At 44.3% G+C, this 20,932-nt stretch overlaps 1 protein-coding gene across 8 annotated transcripts in view; it reads left to right on the forward strand.

Moving 5' to 3' along the window:
- The window catches only part of PLXNA1 (plexin A1), a 400,969-nt gene that overhangs the window by 206,716 nt on the left and 173,321 nt on the right, over positions 1-20,932 (forward strand). For all 8 annotated transcript variants that reach the window (XM_066617858.1, XM_066617857.1, XM_066617855.1 and 5 more), the window contains exon 4: positions 19,538-19,678. In XM_066617858.1, the coding sequence (XP_066473955.1) occupies positions 19,538-19,678 (141 nt within the window). The remainder of the gene's footprint in view (positions 1-19,537; positions 19,679-20,932) is intronic.

Genomic DNA, 20,932 nt, shown 5'->3' on the forward strand with positions numbered 1-20,932 from the left:
AATGTCTGGGCTGATTTCGAAGCAATGTGTTTCATTTGTAAGAAAGCATCTGTGGGATTGATTCTCCCTGTCTCTTCCAGCAGGTGTCACCGCAGAGCACCAAACTGAAGCTTGGGGAAGGACGTGGGGAGGAAGGAGGGGGGCTTTGAAATGCAGCACCATAAATAAACCCTTCTGCTTCTCAGCACCATGTGAGCCCCATGGAACTGGAAAGGGTTCCCCTGAAAAGGCTGCAAAGTGTGTTTCAGGCAGATAAGTCCTTGCCTTTGAAGTATGGCAGCGAACTAAAGCGCCCCCCTCTTGTTGTTGCTGCCAGCCACTGAGAATTAATCACAGCCACGTACAGATAAGAGTACAAAGCAACACAGAACATTGTGCCAGAGAGAGGGGGAGGCAGGCATGCTGGAATAAGAGTGAAGCAATTGGGTGGGCCCAGAGAAGGGACAGATTCAGAGTGGGAAGGTCAGGAGCAATAGTGCCTGGCAAACAGGCAGAAAGTGAGATTCCTGTTTTACAGTCCTCTGTTAGCTTTTCCACCCTGCCAGACTGCACGATGCCGCTTTCTTTCCTTCAGTGTATACATTTTGTTTGATGCAGCAAGCAAGGTGGAGGTGATATTAACCCCCAATTTGACATCATCGCATTTCTTAAGATGGTTGTGCTCTCTGAATGCCTACTGGCAAGTCACCTTCTCCATCTGGAAACGGGACTGAGTTGTGTGTTGCTGATGAATGGATTAGACAGTGGTTCTCAAACTTTTTAGAGGCCCTAAAGGCTGCTGCTTGATTTATAAATGCCAAGGAGTATGGCTGTAATGATGATTGGGCAGCAGTGCTTCCCCCCCCCCCAGTAGCAGCTTGCTTAATCCTTAATACCGATAGCCTAATCTGCCCTGTCAATTTTGTGAACCACCAAAAATTGGGTCACAATCCCCTAGTGAGTCCTGGACCCTACAAGCACTGGGTTAGAAGAATGAGTTAGGTAGAATCTCCTGTGCAGGCTGGAAATGAAGGTGCAGGATAGAATGTAGGACCTGTGGGCAGAGGCATAAATGGAAGGGCTTTAAAAAAGCAGGAGTAAGAGAGGCAATTAATAGCTGAAATTAGCTCCCATTTAGCCAGGCCTGGCCCAAGGGGAAAATTCTGCTGCCTCCATGCCCCTTGTCTCTGCTTCAGCTTAGAGATGTTGATTATGCCACTACCTTCTTCCCCTCCAGTGGCAGCAAAAACGTACAACAGCACTGCTACCTCCTTTCTCTTCAGTGGCACTGCTACCATTGTCTCAACTTCCCGTCTCCTCATGATCTTATGCAGTTTCCCTGTTCCTCCTTGTACTGCTGCTTTGTTTTAAAATAGAGCAGCAAAGTGGTGCCAGAACAAGGAAGCTTGGAGAAGCTGATGTGGGTGGTGCTTCTGATGGCTTCTTTCTATCAATCTCTTCCTGCTATTGGAGCAGCAGAGTGAGGAGAAAGATGTAAGGGAGCAAATAGGGACTGAGTAAGGCAACTGCAGAGGTGGCCAATGGGTTCAGGGTGCCATCTGTGCCAGTCAGCCCACCTCACCTTCACTCATTGCTGGATTGGCTCTACAGGTAACCCTGTATATGTTCCTCTAGACCAGGGGTGCCCAAACCCCGGCCCGGGGGCCACTTGCGGCCCTCGGGGCTCCCAATCAGGCCCTCGGGGAGCCCCCAGTCTCCAATGAGCCTCTGGCCCTCCAGAGACTTGATGGAGCCCATGCTGTCCAGATGCAACTGCTCTCAGTATGAGGATGACTGACTTCTCATCTGATCTGTGGGACAAGGGCTCCCTCTACTACTTGCTGTTTCACATCTGTGATGCAGCAGTGGCAGAGAAGTAAAGGCTGGCCTTGTGCAAGGCATTTTAGAGGCCTTGAGCTACTGCAAGACTTTCATTCATTCATTCATAAAAGTACCATCTCTAATAAATACATTTATGTAAATTTATTCAAATTTTAAATGTAAATTAATTCTGTTTTTTCCAGCCCCCAACACAGTGTCAGAGAGATGATGTGGCCCTCCTGCCAAAATGTTTGGATACCCCTGCTCTAGACCTTGCTAGCCCCAGTCCAGAAGGAAACTTCTTTCCCTAGAATTGGAAACTTCAAGAATTGATGTAGTTTTACTTTAGTGATACTGGGGTAGATCCTGGCCAAGGTTCTTAAAGCTCTTGCATTTGACTTGTAGAGCATGTAAAAATGGCTTTATGAGTGCCTATTTTACTACTGGTGAGTAAGGTGGTGATAAGAACTCTATCCAAACCAGTAGGGATGCTAGTTTTTAGTAATTTTGGTCAGCCACACAGTTTCTGTATTTTTGTAATCTTTTATTGCAGTGGTTCTCTAACTTTTAGCACTGGGACCCACTTTTTAGAAGGCGAATCTGTTGGAACCCACTGGAAGTGACATCATCAAGCAGGAAAATTTTTAACAATCCTAGGTTGCAATCCTAACCACACCCACCCAACCACAGGAGTAAGTCCTATTGACTATCATTGTTAAAAACATATACATAGTAGCCTGTTAAAAGTACAGATTTGTAACATTCTCCCAGATGCAGTCACATACCATAGTAGCATCAAGTCTAATAGATGATAAATAAAATATTGAAATGAATGGGGATCCACCTGAAATTGGCACTCAGCCCACCTAGTGGGTCCTGACCCACAGTTTGAGAAACACTGTTCTGTTGATTTCAGGCTTCCGCATGCTATCCATTGCAAACGTATGCAAATTCATGCCTCCTTGTATTGCTTTAGACTCCTACAACTTGTCACATTTGTCAGATATGTTTATTATCTTCAGAGAAAAATTGTATTTATGCTGTATACCTGCATAGGACCCAATGCAGCATATAAATGGTTATATTCTAAACATTAGTACTGGAAGAATATTGAGTTTTCAAAGTCAAATGGGGAAGAAGACTGGAAATGCCTATATTAAAGTTGCTTATGGAATTAGCTTCCCAGTTTGTAGGTTTCCTCTCTGACCATATTTTTTAAAATGACACAGCAGATATATAGTGCAACTAGGAAATAGGAAGCAATTACTGCTGGGGCAAAGGGGTTCAAGTCATATATGACATAAAATAATAAATCTGTGGGATTGACACTTGGTCTTAAGATGGTGGGAAGAACAAGACCTAAATATCATTTTAGAAGCTAATGAAGCTGTGATGATGCTACTTAAGTACTGGACAGAACTGTTCCATTGGCCATGGATGTGTGAATGGCATGGCAGATGTGCACAACCTGAAAAATGTGCCAGAATTCCTAAAATGGGTGTTTGAAGCAATAAAATACCAAACCAGAGCAAAGTTCTGAATGCCTTGCACATGGATTCCAGGAATTGCTTTGTGCATGAATAGATATCAGCAGAATTTAATTTCCCCATTTATTCTGGGTTTGCATATTGGGACACAGGAGTTTAAGATAGTTGAGCATATACTGTTGTCAGGATACTTCTAGAAAAGTAGTCCAGAAAACCTTGTGGGCCTAGCAGACAGAGGTACAGTGCAGTTTCATTTCTTGGGTGTTTGCTTCTCCCTGCAAAGGCTTCCTGATGCCAGAAGGTAAATGTCCCATTACAGCAAGGCTTTTCAAAGTGGGGTGTCATGATGCCCCAGCCTGAGGGCACTGGCCTCTTTCCTCTTAAGAGGCGGGACAGGGAGGAAGCAGCAATGCGATCCCCAGGATCACGCCGCTCAGGTGGCTGCAGGGGCTTGGCTGTACTTACCAGAGCCTCCTGCAGCCTCCTGGGGGTGCGGGGAGCCCTGCACGACTGTCTGCAGGGCTCCCCAGAGCTTCCAAAGTGAAAGTGGAGCGATAGCGCCCCGCATCTGCTGAACCGGAAGTGGAGTGCAATCGCTCCACTTTCACTTCTGGAGCTTCGGGAAGCCCTGCAGACAGTCGCGCAGGGCTCCCTGCACCCCCAGGAGGCTGCAGGAGGCTCTGATAAGTACAGCTAAGCCCCTGCAGCCATCTGAGCAACGCGATCCGCCCCCCCCGACCCTGCAAGAACTTAGAGCAGTTTTCAAACTCCCTGTGAGTTTGAAAACCGCTGCATAACAGGATTACTTGAAAGGTTGTGTGAACTAGTATTGGGGGGGGGGGATGTGGTACAAAATTATGTGGTATAATTTAGTTCAAATATGATCAAAAACTCAGAGGATCCAGGTGCAATTCTGCTTTTATCCTGAATCTGTCACCACTCTCTCACATCATAGATACAAGAGCAGTGGTGACTTTATTGTCTCATTATGCTCACACCAGTGTTTCTACTCTTGTGCAGCCTTCCCTGCACGCTGCGCAATTGTGCCACTGCACTGCTGGAATGGAAGCCCTGTGCAGTTTTCTTCTTGACACTCTGGAATTTGGTGATGATAATAATGTCATTGCTGAGCACTCTGGAGGTGCCCTTGCACTGCCATGGTAGGGCTTAACACATTCCCTGAAAAGTTATTTATTTATGTTTATTTAAAAGATTTATATCTCACCTTTCCCATGCGGAAGCAAATGTCCAAGGGGACTTGCAAATGCCACACTAATTACAGGGAACATCGCTCTTGTGCTATATTTGTTCTGTGCAAAAGCAGATGAAATTTCAGATATCATTTTGTGCTTCTCCTTTTGATGTAAGTGTACCCCTTTAGGACTGGATGATTTTTGAGTTGCTCTTTAGTAAAGGTGCTTTCAGGTAATCAAGCTACCTTTTTTGAAATGTGGAACTCTGAATAAAGTTTCCTCGATTCAGTGCAAGCCTAAAGGATGCCTCAGCTACAAGAGCACTGCACAGCATGGAGTCAGTTGTTTGTAAATACTTACTCAGATTCTCAGTATTCGCTCAAAAAAGAGCAAGTTTTAGCCCCTGTAGTTGTTTAATATATTTTGCCAACTGTGCTAGCTTGATGCCAGATGGAAATATGCCAAGGAAGGTGGATGTGGAAAAGTCTTCTGTTTGTAAAGGTTGCATATGACCTTTTCCCCACAAATCATAAGCCACAAGAATATTTCATGGATTTAGACTGTAAATATAAATCACCACAAGAAACAGTGGCCTGACCATTCTGTTCATTAGATGACTTGAACTGTCTATAGTAACAGCTGCTCAGCCAAGTTCCAGCTTGAGCTTCCAATTTTATTAAAGGTGATTTGTGATTTTGTTGGCTGTGACTTGGGAGCTTTCACTTTAGGTCCTTATACTGAGGAGGTTGTTGTGTCACACAGTTGGTCAGGACTTCACTCCGTTCAATATACTGATCACTGTCAGAACATTAAGTTTCTGAGTGCCTTAACAAGCACTATATGTACCTATATACCAGTTGGGGGTAGGTCCTTTTTAATTCCATGTGACTTTGCTTAATGTGACTATGCTCAGGAACACAACTTAAAGGAGAAGAGTAGTGCTGATGTTAAAGCAAATTGGTACAGAAAAGATGACTGGAGACAAGTTATGTCTATAAATTAAGTTTTGGAAATGTTTGTCTCCTCTTAATTCCTGAATCAAGAATTAGCTGAATCACTGAATCAGCCCAGTTTGCACCAGGTTCCACCTGAACAATCTGTTTTGAAGGGCAGGAGGGAGGGAGGGACTGCTTCTTTACTTAGAGGCACAATCCTATCCTGCACTGGAACAGGTAAGCCAAGAGGCTTGTGCTGTATCCAGCGCAGGATAGTGGACAGAAGCAACTTAGCCAGAAGCAAAGGGAAACTTTTTCCCCTTACCCCTGGGTAAGGAGGTGGTACAAGTTCGAGGAGAGTGGAGCAGCTTGAAGCCACTCTGTTCTCCCTGAGAATGGTGGTTGGGATCCGGCAGTTATGCCGGATCCCAGCCCCGCCTCCCTCTCCTCTCCCACTCACCTGCCCCTGGGGCCTCCCACTGCCCACCCTCTCCCAACCCAGGAACGCCTCCCTCCCGCCTCCTCCCTGCCTCCCCCCTGCCTCCCCCCCACCTACTTTTTCCACTTGCGTTGGCCCAGCCAGGTTGACGCAAGCATCAGAGGGGAAGCCAGTGTGGAGGCTTATGTCAGCCTCCGCAGGCCGGCACTTCTTTGAGCGCCGGCCTGGCTTCCTCTCGAGGAGGTGCAAATGTGCTTTATGGCACATTTGCAACCCTCCCAGGCCAGTGCAAGGAACTTGTGCCGGCCAAAGCCCATTCTAGGATTACGCCCTAGATCAGTGAATAATACTGTGGAGAATTCTATCGTGTTCTTTTTGTAACACCTCCCGTTGCAACTTTCTCTGTAAGTCCAATGAACAGATAACAGTCTCTCTAATCAAACCAGATATGGTGTTAAATAAGTAACTGAATCCTGTGCTTGGGATTTTTATCATCTTTTTTTCTTCAACAGTTGTTAGGTAGACTGTATGACTTTGCGTTCAGAAGGTACTAGTCTTAATCCCCACTACCCCCAAGAAGGAGGTCTGAACCCTTGGAGAGCCTCAGAGAGCTAGTCAGTGTAGCCGTGGACCAGTGGTTCTCACACATTTAGCACCAGGACCCAATTTTTAGTATGAGAATCTGTCAGGATCCACTGGAAGTGCTGTCATGACCAGAAGTGACCTCATCAAGCAGGAAAATTTTTCACAATCCTAGGCTGCAATCCTATACACACTTACCCAGGAGTAAGTCTCATTTATTATCATTGTTAAAAAGAATATACATAGTATCTTGTTAAAAGTACCAGTATGTAACATTTCCCCAAATGCAGTCACATACCATAGTAGCATCAAGTCTAATATATGACAGTTTGAAAAACACTTGGCACAGACAATACAGGTGGAGCCTGTTTATCTGCAGAATTTTGATCTGCGAATCTGGCTCCACATGGGTGCCCTGGAAGACTTGGCCCCACCTGAGCCCTTTGGAGGTAACCAGAACTATGCTCCAGTCGCCCCTGTAGGCTCCTCTGAGGCCTGTGGAGGCTGCACACAGCCTCCACAGGCCTCAGAAAGTCCCCTCTGGTTTTTGCCTGAAAACCAGAAGTGGCCTTCTAGGACCTCCAGAGGCCATTCCGAGACACGTGCAGGCTATGTGCGACCTCCATGGGCCTCAGAACAGCTCAGGACGTGATCGGAGCAAGGGTCCAGTCATGTTCGGAGCTTTGTGCTGTCCAAAATTCGTGGGACTTGGTTTCATGTGAAATTGCAATATTGCAGTTGCTACTATGAAAACATGCTCTGCAGAAGCACGCATGGCCTCTGGGACACCAAGTGCCTTGGGAACAAAGTGCCAGGTAAGGCATCGCGAGTTCAGCAGCAGGGTGTAGAAGCCAGGGCCCCAGACACTGCCCTTTCTCTTCCCTTGAACATAAGGACAGCCCCATGGATCAGGCCATAGGCCCATCTAGTCCAGCTTCCTGTATCTCACAGCGGCCCACCAAATGCCCTAGGGAGCACACCAGATAACAAGAGACCTCATCCTGGTGCCCTCCCTTGCATCTGGCATTCTGACATAGCCCATTTCTAAAATCAGGAGGTTGCACATACACATCATGGCTTGTAACCCATAATGGATTTTTCCTCCAGAATCTTGTCCAATCCCCTTTTAAAGGCATCCAGGCCAGATGCCATCACCACATCTTGTGGCAAGGAGTTCCACAGACCAACCCCACGCTGAGTAAAGAAATATTTTCTTTTGTCTGTCCTAACCCTCCCAACGCTCAATTTTAGTGGATGTCCCCTGGTTCTGGTGTTATGTGAGAGTGTAAAGAGCATCTCTCTAGCCACTCTGTCCATCCCCTGCATAATTCATCCTTGGTTTATCTTTCCTTTGCTTTTTATGTGCCCTTCCTATGGAAAGCGAATTATCTATGGGGCAGCACTTCACTGTCTATGCTGTGGAATTGCCGTGCATCTTATTGTCTGCTACTCCAGACTTGACCCACTTTGCTTGCAATCAGTTTCCTAGGATTCAATTGTAGGCAGCCTTTCTATGCTTTTTTGATGAGGGAGTCAATCTGCTGTGTGTCTGGGGCACATTTAAGTCTGTTCCCCTCAAGCTTAAAGGTTCTAATGTGGAAAGAAGCTAAGGACTACAAATAAGAAAACCAGAAAATTATTTTCTATAAGTGGACTTGCATGGAAAAAATAATTTGAATATCAGGTGAGCTAACTTGTCATCAGTCTGATCCTTTCTCACCTGTGTTTAGGTTCATGAAAGCACCCCATGCTGCTCATTTAACCAAAAACAAAAGATTCCTTTCAAGAACATAATGCTTTAATTTCTTCCTGTCTTCTTTAATAATACAGCTGGGAAAGTCACTTTTCAAGTTCAAACCACAGCTACCTTAATAAATCACTGAGGGTTTTTGTAAATTGCTCCTGAAGACAATTGAGAAGGCATTTTCAAGACAGTTTTCTTCCAGTGGTTCCAACAAGATGAACCCCACAACTTTAGTCAAAGTACAACCTGCAACATTTGCCTGAGTTCTTCTGATCCTTGATTAACCCCCCTCCCTTTTGTCCTCATGAATGTCATCCTTGGGCAAACTAAATGACATGCAAGCGATATGTGACTGGATCTTCCAGTGCCTTTTTCTTTTATAACACAGCAGCTGTGGGGGAGCTTGACTGAATGGGGCACCCTTCTTTTCCTCCCTGTTTGCTTTGTATTATCTGACAACATTGTATTCCTCCATGAAGTCACTAGCGCAGTGCTGTGACTGACTTGCACAGGACGGGTAGAATGAGAACAGAATTCTGAATGAGAAATTAGATAGAGTAATTATTAGTATTTGAGTAATTATTAGCATCAGGATGAGGAGAAAGGTTAATAAGAGGCTTTTTTTGGTAAATGTTTATTCCCCTGGGTAGAAGGAGGGAAAGAGATGGGGAGGAAAAAAGAGCTTTCTTTGTTGGCTTGTCCTGATTTGCATACATCCTTTTCCATATCCCATGCTTCTACCTTCCTACACCTGGCAGGAAATGGAATGTGGAAGAGTCTTGATGGAAATGAACCCTTCACAGACAGTTCCAGTGCACTTTAGTAACTGTTGCAAGGAAGGATTCAGAAATTGTTACATTCCAGACCTGTTGGAGCTTTATCCTGCTCATGCTTGTGGAAGTCAGAGTCCTGGAGAGATTTGGGCAGTATGTAGTTTATCCCATCTCCTCATCCTTGTTTTGTTTCTTCTAAAAAGAATGCTTATAAGCAATGAACATCCCACTCCTCCTTTACCATTGGAGCTCAGTTTTCTTACAGTTTGCCACCAAAACAGTTTTTGCCCACACTGTCTATGAATTTGTAGGAGCTTTATCAGGGTGCACTCTGGGACCACAAATAGGAGACCATCAGCCCAATCCTGAGCTGCCCGGAGTGCAGGGCTGCTGCTGAAAATGGCTACCACAGCATCCAGCGCACGCTATGCAGCCACCACCTCCTTCTCAGGAGAAGGGGACTTTTGTCCCCTTCCCCCAAGCAAAGGAGGTAGCCCTGCAATGGGGCTACTTAATTCTATGGCAGCTCTGGAGCTGCCACAGAATCAAAGAGTTCTGTGTTGGGTTGCGCGGCCCAACATGGAACTCAGAATCCGGTGAAGCTGAGCTCCACTGGTCCCACCCTCCTTCTGCCCCACTCCCTCCCTCCAGAATGCCTCCTCTTCACTCTCTCCCTGCCCTCCCCCACGCCCCCACCTACCTCTCCACCACCCAGCATAGCGGCAGAGCTCTGGCTTTTCACTGGCGCTAGCCCAGTACCAACTGGTGCTAGGTCAGTGCTGTGCCTTATGGCACATTTGTGACAGTGTTCGCCAGTGCTCTGCTGGCGCGCAGAGCTCAGAATTGGGCTTCAAAACATAACACATTTTGGTAGGTGTGTTAGTTTCTCTGTGAATTCCTGGAGGATCACAGATAGGAAATGCAGGAAATTTTTTTTGCAATTTCTTTGCAGGTTTATGTAATCTGACTCCTTTAACAAAATTGATTAACGTAGGGCTGCTTTATTTGTGCATTTCTCATGTTAAAAATTTGGACTTTTTTTCCCCCTGTAGTGTGATGCTCCCCACCATGTGTTTAAAATGCTTAAATGAAATGCTTATTTTTGCATGCTTAACTACAAAATTTTACTGCAAGCGCTGAAGTGCAGGTTTGTTACTAGGTGCTCATTAGGCCACCTGTGGAAAGTAAGAATCATAACTTAAACTGCTAGGCAAAACATTCTAAATGTTGGGTTTTTTTCTTTCTTTCTGTTAACTTCCTGTCCACGTATATCTAAGTTTCTATACGGATAACTTTTGTGAACTTATTTGCAAGGCTGTTTTAGGCTTTCCATAATAACTTTGTATATGTACTTGTAGTTGTGGTGGAGAGCAAAACCCACAGATACTAAAATCCTAAGATATTTGTTGTGGGTAATAGCATATTCATCGCCTCTGTAAACTTTGCTCAGAATTTTCCTTCTTATCTGTTGTAAGCAGCACATGCCTGAAATAGCTTTCTGTTAGTCCAGAGCAAGTAGCATTCTTGCTCTGTGACCAGATGAGACATATTTAGTTTGGAACTGAGACTACCATAGTTTGAAATTGTGCTTCTATTTGTTTAAAATTGGTCCAGTAACGGTATTTCTTATACTTTCCATAGTTTTTGTGTAAAATGCTGAGATAATAGTGGTAAAAGACATCTCACTTACTCCTTTGGAGTTGCCATCACTATGTGGTGGACAAGCATCTGAAAGCTTTTTTTCTCTTCCTCTGTTGCTTTCTGACACTCAAATTTCTTATCTATTGCAAACTTCACATGAAAGTAATTATTCTTACAGGTTCTACTTCACTCATCAGTGCTAATCTCTAAATCTACTGGAGCAGTACAATAAAACCCACATCCCTTGCCTCCACAGCTGTTGCCTTTGTTCTCCCAAGAATATATCTGAATATCACAGTGGTGGCCAACCCTTTTCACAAGTGTGCCAGACGTCAAGTCCAAATGTGTCTGGAGCTGTCTGGAAGGGGGTCAGAAACTGAACGTAGATTAATCAGGTGAAATTAAATCCAGACAAAACAGAGGTCCTCCTGGCCTGAAAATCTGTGATGTAGGTGTTGGACTATCAACCTGTTCTGAATAGGGTTGCACATCCTGTCCTCCAGAGGGTGGGGGTGGTCCCTGGTATTTGTGGTTTCAGAACTGTGGAGGGTTCTGAAACCCTTGCAGATACTGGGGCAGGTTTTTATTGCCACAATAGTATGCAGATTGACCACCAGTAGAATAGCATAAAGCACCTCTGAGGCTGCTGTAATTTCACACTTTTCTAGAAATGGGCCCTTAATTTCTTATATCCTCCTCTGATTTCTATCCCCTCTCTTCTTTCTAAGCATACACAAAGCATCAGCTTTCATCCAGAGAGCTCTGCACTTATTGGTGGCTCTGTACAACTGTGGACTACCATTCTTCCAGGGATGGTCTAGTCGGACACAACTTGACTTGAGTTTAATCATGAGTCTCTACCCCTAAAAATCAACTTGAAAACAAGTCATAACGGGGACACTTTCTGAGTTACCAAGTCACCTTTTCATGACTGAAAAAGTCTTGAGTCACTAGTCAATCCCCTTTAAAAAAAACCACTGTGGGGAAAAACGAGGCTGCTACTGGGGGTGTGTGTGTGTGTCAGAATTTTCTTTAAACACAGTCCCCATGTTTCTTCTTGCTGTCCCTGGGAGGGGGCAAGGTGGGAAGAGGTGGGATGAACTGTGAGAGGGCTGGGAGAGAAGTGGCAAGAGGGAAGAGCATCACGTGCAGCAGCTGTGGGACTTACCAGGATGACCCAGTGCTTTGCAGTTCTACTTAGAAGTAGTCCCATTTGTGCTGGTTGTTCAATGAGGCTTCCTCCTCCCAAGTAAACAGCCTCCTCCCCTTCCCTGAGCTTCTCTAGCCAATTGTAAGGCAAGAACCCAATTGAGCTCCTGCCCTACCTCAGCCAAAGAAAATATCAGTCCTCCAATTTCAGAGATTGGCAAGACAGCCTGCTCCCGCCTCCTGTTGGTTGCAAAAGCAAAACATTAACCCTTCCTGCCTCCTGGCTGGAACTTCACTACTGCTCGCCCAGTCTGATTGATGGCCCCATGAGGTTTTTCACACCGCAAAAACAGTAAACAAGCACACGCAGACACAGACAGACAAGAGTCTGCATGCGTGGGGACTGAGTGTCGAGTCAGGGGCCTTTGACTCAAGTGTTTTGCCGAGTCTTCTATGTGTGTGACTTGAATGTACACAAGTCAGCGAAAAACACGCAACTAGAGTTCCCATCTCTGCATTCCTCTATGGACCTTTGCTATAGTTGGAACCTGAACATCTTTCAGATTACCATCAGATTTTTTTGTTTTGTTTTTGGTTTTGATGACATGTGATAAATGGGTGGTGGATGTGGGTGTTAGTATCTGTCTTATTTTTATGTGAATTGTCCATTTTGTATAAATTTTAATTTAACATTACCACTGTAGAACCTTTGGAATAGGAATGGATAAAAAAATTTATAACCCTCAGTGGTGGGTACAAAACAACCTTGATTACGAATGCTGATGTTCTGGTAACTTCAGATAGTGGCCTATTGACAAAGCTTTTAGCATTCAAATAGAAATAATTGCCCAGCAGGAGGTTGCAGGCTCTTGATATGACCTATATTTGATATGGAGGAGGAGTAGCTTGCACAATCAATGTAGGCTACCCTTTCAGGGCCTGCAATTTCAGGTTAACTTCAGTCTGTTTCACATGTTACAATAGAAGCTTCTGTTGAAAATGTAGCATATACCTGCTTCTACTCTGCAGGGTGTGATGCGGGCGGCTCATCCTTTCACAGCATCTGCACCATGGAAACATGCAGCAGGGGATCAGGGTCAATTGTGGCTCCCTGTGGGGTGTTTGTGTGATGTATACACAATGGAAAAAAGTGGAGTAGCTGCCTCATGCGTCTTGGGGGTTGTTCAGCACTAACAGGTCAATCTTATCAAATTTGTGTTCGTGAGATGGTTTTAGAAGTAGGCTAACTCAGAATGCCAGGATGCAGATATCTTGTTAAGTTGTGTACTCCCAGAGGCAGCTGGTGGGCCATTGTGAGATTTAGGAACCTGGACTAGATGGGCCTTTGGCCTGATCCAGTGGCGCTCTTCTTATGTTCTTATGGCTCTTGCTGTTCTAAAAGGCTGTGCAATGGTGTGCAGAGTGCACTGCCACTGGGCCTGTTCAAGCCACTGCCACAAAGCGGCATCAGCATTGGATTCATTCCACTGCTGTGGCCACTGGACCCCACGTGGGCTGGTAGGTTGGTGGGGGCATTTTGTGGGTGGGGAGAGGGATGGAGAGTTTCTGGGGGGATCATAGAGGGCAGGGAGCGGTTTGGAGGGGATGGATCACAGCAGCAAATATCAGCCCGCTCTGCCCCTTTCTGTCCTCAGACTTATGCAAGCTATAAAACAAGCATAGGTCCAAGGTGGACTGTAGGCTTATGCAGAGGTAAGTAAAAATGGTTTTTTACTTACTTCTAGTTTGCCTTCAGGTTGCCCTCCCCACACCATAACATGCAGTGCACATCTTCATGTTGCAGCATGTGGGAGGGGGATAGAATTGGGCTATTTGTGGCTTAGGATAGTGAACTAATGTAATGAACAACAACTCATAGCTCCTTCTGATAGAATGTATGGGTGAGTGTTTACAGTGTGATTGTTGGAATTGTAGATATTTACGCTTGTATCTCAAAGATGCATAAATTTCGTTGTGCTGTAGCACAAAGACTATAAAGTTACTACTACTATTACTGATGGAGTAGAAGTGGAGTGGAGCTGACGGGGCAACTGTACAGACTCATTGAAGGTGTTATGGCCATTCAAGATTTTGATCATGTGTAGAGTGAGATAAGTTTCAGCACAACAGTTAGGGAGAGTGTTGCAGTGCTTGCAGAAGGAATTGGCAGCTGAGAAGCGCACATTCCACCACTTCCCTGTGATTTTACAGTGCAGCTGTAAGGTTTATGTGAGGACCCTTCACAATCACACCTGCGTTCCTGGACACCTTCACTGCAGGTCCAAACCCCGTTCTCTGTAGGGAGCCAGCTTTTCCAGTTTCTGCCTCTGTCTGTCAGTCTTTCTTAGCTCAGGGGTGTCTCTCTTAATCAAATACATTTGTTTTGTAAAACTGACTAAAAATAATCTGGAGCTGGTGTGTGCTGAATGCTGGCAGTGAATCAAAGGCACTGCTTTAATTAAACGGGCCCCAGTTTGTTTGTGAGCTGCATACATTTCCATGCTAATCAGCCACACGCCAGGAACCTGCCTCCTAAACCCCACTTCCTTTGCCTGATTGGGAAGTATGCAAATGGATGGAGGCTATTTTTTGCAGCGGGGGAAATGAATCTGCAGCAGGCTCTGTGGGGCTTTATTTGGGGGTTGGGGGTGCTTTGGTTGAGAGTCTGGAAAAATGAAGGACAGCCTGGTGATTCAGTAATGCTTGTTGAATTTGGGTTATCAAAATAAAATACTCAATGCCCATTAAGTTATAACCTTGTCAGACATTTATGACCTTCATGTATGACCTTGAATATGTTACTTAGACCATTGACCACAAATTATAATCTGTTGGAGACTTGCTGGCCAAAACCCTCTGTGCTTTTATGTTGTTATCAGTAAAAACGTCCTATCACATGGGACTGCTGTGAAAAATTCACAAAGGAATGAGAGATAAGGTCAAGAGGTCTTTGTGAGCTACTGAAGTCAGGTAAGAAAGTATTGCTGCCTGTGGAACCTTTGAGAGTGCTGGATGGAACAAATTACTTTGCATGAGGCTCTGAAAGGGTGTCTGGTTTAGTGGTGCTACTGACTATCTGGTTCTGCTTTAAATGTACAGAGTAATAATAACTCCCAGAATGCTGCCTCCTTTAGCACTGATTTGTTACACCCCTCTTTGTCCTAGTTGGGATTGACAACCATTGTAGCCAATGGGAGCAGTGAATTCTGGGCAGTATGGGGCCAATCAGTGCCAGTTTCTTATCTCATAAGAAATGTATCCTATAGGACTGTTTTGGAGAGCACTCAACTTTCAGGGAACATATCTTTTGTGCTATTGGAGATAAGACCGTAGATAGATCAGCTTTCTGTAATCCTTGCTGACTGTAACTTTGGGTAATGTTTAGGGCAGTGGTTCCCAAATTGTGAGCTGTGGCTCTCCGGAGAGCCGTCGAAACTAGCAGGGGAACCGCAGAATCCTTGCGAAAAATCCATCCTATACAATGAATATGATTGTAGCCCTAGGCAGAAGCTGCAGCCAATGGTCCAGTAGGTCAAGGGTGCTGCCAGTCGAAAATGTTTGGGAACCACTGGTTTAGGGTGATGAGCATCAAATAAAGGATGTTCATTTGTATTGCTGTGGTGCTTGCCTGGCCGTCTGTTTGACTGGAGAGGAGAACTTCATTACTAGAGACAGAAAACAGTGGTGGAATTTGAAAGGACATTTATGCATTTTGTTTAAAATATTTGTATCCTGACTTTCTCCTCCTGCAAGGTATCATTGAGGCACTCAAGACAGCTAAGACGCAGCAGATTAAAAGAGCACAATAAAATACAATAAAAAATGAATTCAGTAGAAGCAAAAAGACAACATTAAGCAGTATACAGTGTCAGAAAACAAAGCCAGGACAGCATAACTAAGAGGGAACAAAACAGATCAATACTGTTTAAACTTAAGCCCCAAAGACTAAATGGAATAAAAACATTTCAGCCATTGTCGGAACAGTGGGAGTGATGGAGCCAGCCGTGCATCCAGGGGAAAGGAGTTCTACTACAGATAAGGTCCTCTCTTGTGTCAAACACGCCCCTGTCAAAGGCAGGATACCCCAGAAGGCCATATATGTTGATCTCAGGGAACAGACAATTTCATATGGGAGAGGTGTTGCTTCAAATACTCTGGTCCCTAATTGTAAACGGGCTTTAAAGATAAAAAGAGCACATTGACTTACACCTGAAAACAACCTGTGCAACTGATTAAGCTGAGGCATCATATGCTTACTATGCTTCAAGCTGGCCAACAATTGTGCAGCAGCATTCCGCACTACATGAAGTTTTCAAATGTCTTTAAGAGCAGTTCCTCATAGAGCGCATTACAGGAATCCAAGCATGAGCCAGTGCATGAACAATCATACTTGGGTCTGACTGACTCAAGAAGGGATGCAGTTTGCACACCAGCCTGTGTTGGACAGAAGCACCCTGAGCTACAACTGAAACCGAAGCATCCAGCTGAAAGACCGGGTCCAGGGCAAACCACTCAGTGCGACCATACAAATGGCCCTAGACATTTCCTTATTCATGAACTCTTATTCAAGCTGACTATTAAGCCAAAGGGGGAGGTGAGAAGTGATAGACAAAGCTGGGCATCATGGAAAAGCCCTCAAGTTTGCTGTCTGTAATGTGTAATGCTGGAGGTTTTATATAGACATAATTATATTGGCTTCTACCAGGTATCAGACAGATTTTACTGTGCACTGTGGGCTGTTGTGATAAAGGAAATGAGACTGAAATCCTGTACACCAGGCTCATGAGCCACATTTGGCTTTTGGTATACAGATTGAGTCTCATTGTTCACGAGGGTTCTGTTCCAGAAACTCAGGTGGATGGCAAAAAACGCACTATAGCAAGTCAATTTAAAAAACAGTTTCTTTGCTCTGGTGATTTAAAAACAGCCTTGATGACCTTTGTAATGCATACAGAGACAATAAGTCTCTCTCCAGGTACTTGGGCTTCACTAGGAGGCAGCAATTCCTCCCTTCACCAGGAGCCCCAGCAAGGGGGAAAGAATGGAGAAGGTGATAATCGCTGCCATTTAACCTTCTTTCACATGCTCAGGGGGAAGGGAGGAGTGAAGCCTGCCAAGAGAATGATTGATGGATTGTCAGCAGGCTGCCCTCTCTGGCATTACTAGACTGTTTTCCTTTAATTTAAAGGGCCCTTCTCATCAGCTTTGAGATAGAAAAATCTGTGGATACTTAGGTTATACCTGTAATCACTTGCATGACTGTCTCTCTGCAACTGTAAAAAGCAGTTTTTTAAACTGCATTTTTAAAGGGGTGCATTTTTTCCCTTCTCCAGGGATCAGCGCATTCCTTCTCATGTGCAGGAGCCATTCATGTTGAGTCAAATCCGTGTATAAAAAATCCATGTATAACAAAGCTGGACCTGTATGTGTGAACTGTGGAAATATGTTGCCTGAGCTCTTTCTTGCATTGCAATTTTTCAAGCTTTATTATTTTTTTCTGGGTATAAACCAAGAATCCACTGGTTTAAAATGTACATTTAAAGTTCACAGTGAGTAAATATATTTAAGTAAGAATTTAAATACTTTTTAAATATTGCAGCTCTCAAACACCTGCAGTTTATCATATGTGGTACTTACGTTAAGCAAGTTTGGCCATCCCTGCTGTACACACTTACCTGGGAGTAAATCCCATTGAATTCAATTGAACATACTTCTGAGTAGATATGCACAAGGACTGTGCTGTAAAATATCTTTTGCCCCCTCCCTTTTTCCTGAAAGTATTAAATCTGTCTATAATAAACATAACATGCTTGAGTGTGTCTCATTTAAGGCAGAGTGTAGAAATAAAGAGAAATGTGGTAGTCTTTATATTTGAAAAAATGGAGATTACTTGTTGGTGATGTACTAAGTGCAGAGTCAATAAAAGTGAAATTGGGCAATATTACACAAGGAAATACATTTATTAGGCAAGTAGCTGTAGTGAGAAGCCAGGTGGTATCTGAACCAAGATCATTAACCCAGTTGTATTTTTTTCTCTTCTCCCTACGCTCATTGGTTGCCTATGACCCTGTAGTGTCTTTTAATGTAGTTATGGCATCTGCAGTGAAAGCTAGGTCTTAGGATAAGCTTTATTGTCTCTGTGAGAGGTAATGGATTAGAGTTTTTGCTACAACCTTGTTATGCTTAGATCAGAGATGCTGGGTGACCCTCTCCTGTCCTCTGTCATACAGCCTATGGCGAAGAACATGGGTCTTTCATTCTAATACAAAAGCAACAGCAGAGTGTCTCCTTCTCCTCAGGGTTGTGTATAAACCCTCCATTGGCTCTAGGTACATGGCTCTTTGCATTGAAGGATACTGCGTCACAGATGTATAGGAAGCTGCACAAGGTTGTGGTAGGCTCGTAGATGCTTCACCTACACTGGAGAGCATTTCAAGAGCAGTGCAATTATTAGGCTGCTTGAAGGCTCAGCAGGTGAGGAAGGCTGACTAAAACAAAGCTCATATAGCTTGGCTAATAATGATGCATGGGGCCACTGTCTTGCAAGTGTACAGAGAAGGTGAATGCTGAGATGAGTGAAAGAGTGCTTTGAGTGATGCTATGGCAAAGGAATTGGGCTGGGTTGGACTGTGTGAGTGGAAGAAGTGGATTGCTTGCATACGAGTGTGTAATTATATGTTAACGGTGTGGCGCTACTTCTGCAGTTGCATACGAAGTGGGTTGATGTTCTCAACAGGCTGACTAACATCAGCAGCAATTCTTCCTCTGCCCTTCTCCCAGTATAGAAATACCTCCACTTGTGTAGCTTTACATGTTTCTTCTCTCTTCATCCACCATTAATTCTTCACACTACCCTTACCAACCATTTGCACTTTTTTTTAGAGCTATTAACACATCATCCTACAGTCTTCCCTGATCATTTAAAGTTCATTAGATGTAAATGAAGAGCGTGAAGTGCACCAAAGTGCATAATATAGTTATTATTTTAAATAGAAAGTAGGTGGAGCTGTTACTTTATTGAATTCTGTTTCAAGGAGTGATTTGATTGGGGGAAAGACAGAACAGTGGCAACTCAGATAAGGACCTTAAATGGCAAGGGAGCTGGACAATAGGATTGATGATTTATTGTCTTCAAGAAAAGGGTGCACAAGCAACTAAAGAGAAGGCTTCTGTTTAGGAGAGCCTTTCAGATTCTTTATTTTCTCCTTTGTTTTTTCTGGTGGCAGTCAAAACATCTTTTTGAAATGAGGTCCTTGACCATTTGCACTAGGTTGTTTTTTTCAGTGATGGGCCATGACTTGTTGCAGAGTGATTACTGAGAGAGGTAGGACTGAAGATCAGATATGCTTAGAGCTTTCTTTCTCCTCAGGGCTTTTTTTCCATTGTGACTTGACTGACTTTCTTCACCCAGGTAGCTACTGGCATGGAACTAGCATATTGTTCCTTTTGCCAACTAATAATAATAATAATAATAATAATAATAATAATAATAATAATAATAATAATAATAATAATACTCGGTATTTATATACCACCTTTCTGGTCATCGGATTACTCCTCTGACTTTATTCAAGGTGGTTTACATAGGCAGGCATTTCTAAATCCCTCAAGGGGATTTTTACAATCATAGAGGTTCTCTCTTTCAAGAACCAACATTTCAGAATGGATCTTCCTGGTTTGGTCTCTCTTCCGGCCTCCAGTTTTCCCACGCAGGCTCTAATAAATGTCTCTAATCTTGATTTTGCAAGGTAGTATAAGACAAGCAAGCACTAACTGTGTCCACCCTTCTCTCAGATCCTGGTGGACCCTGCCAATCCCATTGGACGTGCAGCGCTGCAGTATGAGAATGTTGTGGCCCATGAAGGCAGCTCCATCTTGCGGGATTTGGTGCTTAGCCCTGATCTCCAGTATCTCTATGCCATGACGGAGAAACAGGTAAGAACTTGCATCGAATTCCTGTACTGACTCCTTTACATAACTGTAAGCTCAGCACCAGAACTGAGTGAACAGCCCTTTCAGTCTACAGTGTATTTGCATTACTTCTCCCACACTAGGCCTTGCCATACAACGTATGGGGATGGGGGCTATCAGATTGTTGGAGTAACCCAGCGATTTTCAACCTTTTTCATCTTACTGCACACTGACCAGACGCTAAAATGGTCAAGGCACACCATCAGGTTTTTGATAATTGATAAGGCATACCATATTGCTCAGATCCCTTATTGGCCCTAATAATAAATGATCCTCCTCCAAATTTCCATGGCACACGTGCAGACCATTTACGGCACACCAGTGTGCCACAGCACAGTGGTTGAAAATGGCTGGAGTAACCAAACAAAAACACTTTCTAAAAATGTTTTATTTTCTGTATTAGTACAGTTTTGATTATCAGCTGAGCTTATGAAGTTAGTGTGAAAGAGCTTGAATGAATGACAGGCAGTACATTCACTTGATTTAACACCAGAGTGATAGCTCTCCTGAGAACCCCTGTTTAATAAGTGGTATCTTGAACAGATTTGAACTCCTGATGGGTGTATATGCAGAATTCTTGTGCTTGGAATTTCAACATGCCCTGCATATATACAGAGGGTGCAATCCTAACCAAGTTTCCAGCATTGAGGTAAGGGCAGTGTAGTTGTATGGGAACAAACATTCCTTTACCTTGAAGAGGCCTTCATGACTGCCACTCAACTGCAGGATGCAGCACATGCCCCACTAGCACAGCTATGCAAGTGCTGGAAAGTTGGTTAGAATTGGGCCCCGAGTCAACTAGAAATGCTAGCAAAACTTGTAATTCAAAGGAGATCAAAGTTTGAGTCATGGAAAAATTCCTACTTTGCCCCTTACTGCCCCCAAGGCCACTGACCCCTCAACACCCCACCACCTTGCTTTTAAACACTACTTAGTGGTGAAGTTACTTGTGGTGGCACTGTGGCACATCACAGCATATCAGGACTAAAGGCCCTGATGGTCCTAGATAAACATACTGTTTCTTTTCACTTGGCCTTTCATACTGGCAAACTGCTGTGTAGCATATAAGTGCCACCAGTCTCTGTGGCTTGGCTGGTCGCAACAAGAAGTAGGACCTTGAAACAACAAGAACCAGTATTGATGCAGTCATGCCAATGGTGTGTGTGCTGCATCCCGCTGCGGGGGTGGGGGGCAGTCCCAGAGACCTCATCAGGGAAA

This window comes from Tiliqua scincoides, chromosome 2 (genome assembly GCF_035046505.1).
Source record: "Tiliqua scincoides isolate rTilSci1 chromosome 2, rTilSci1.hap2, whole genome shotgun sequence".
NCBI classification, from domain to species: Eukaryota; Metazoa; Chordata; class Lepidosauria; order Squamata; family Scincidae; genus Tiliqua; species Tiliqua scincoides.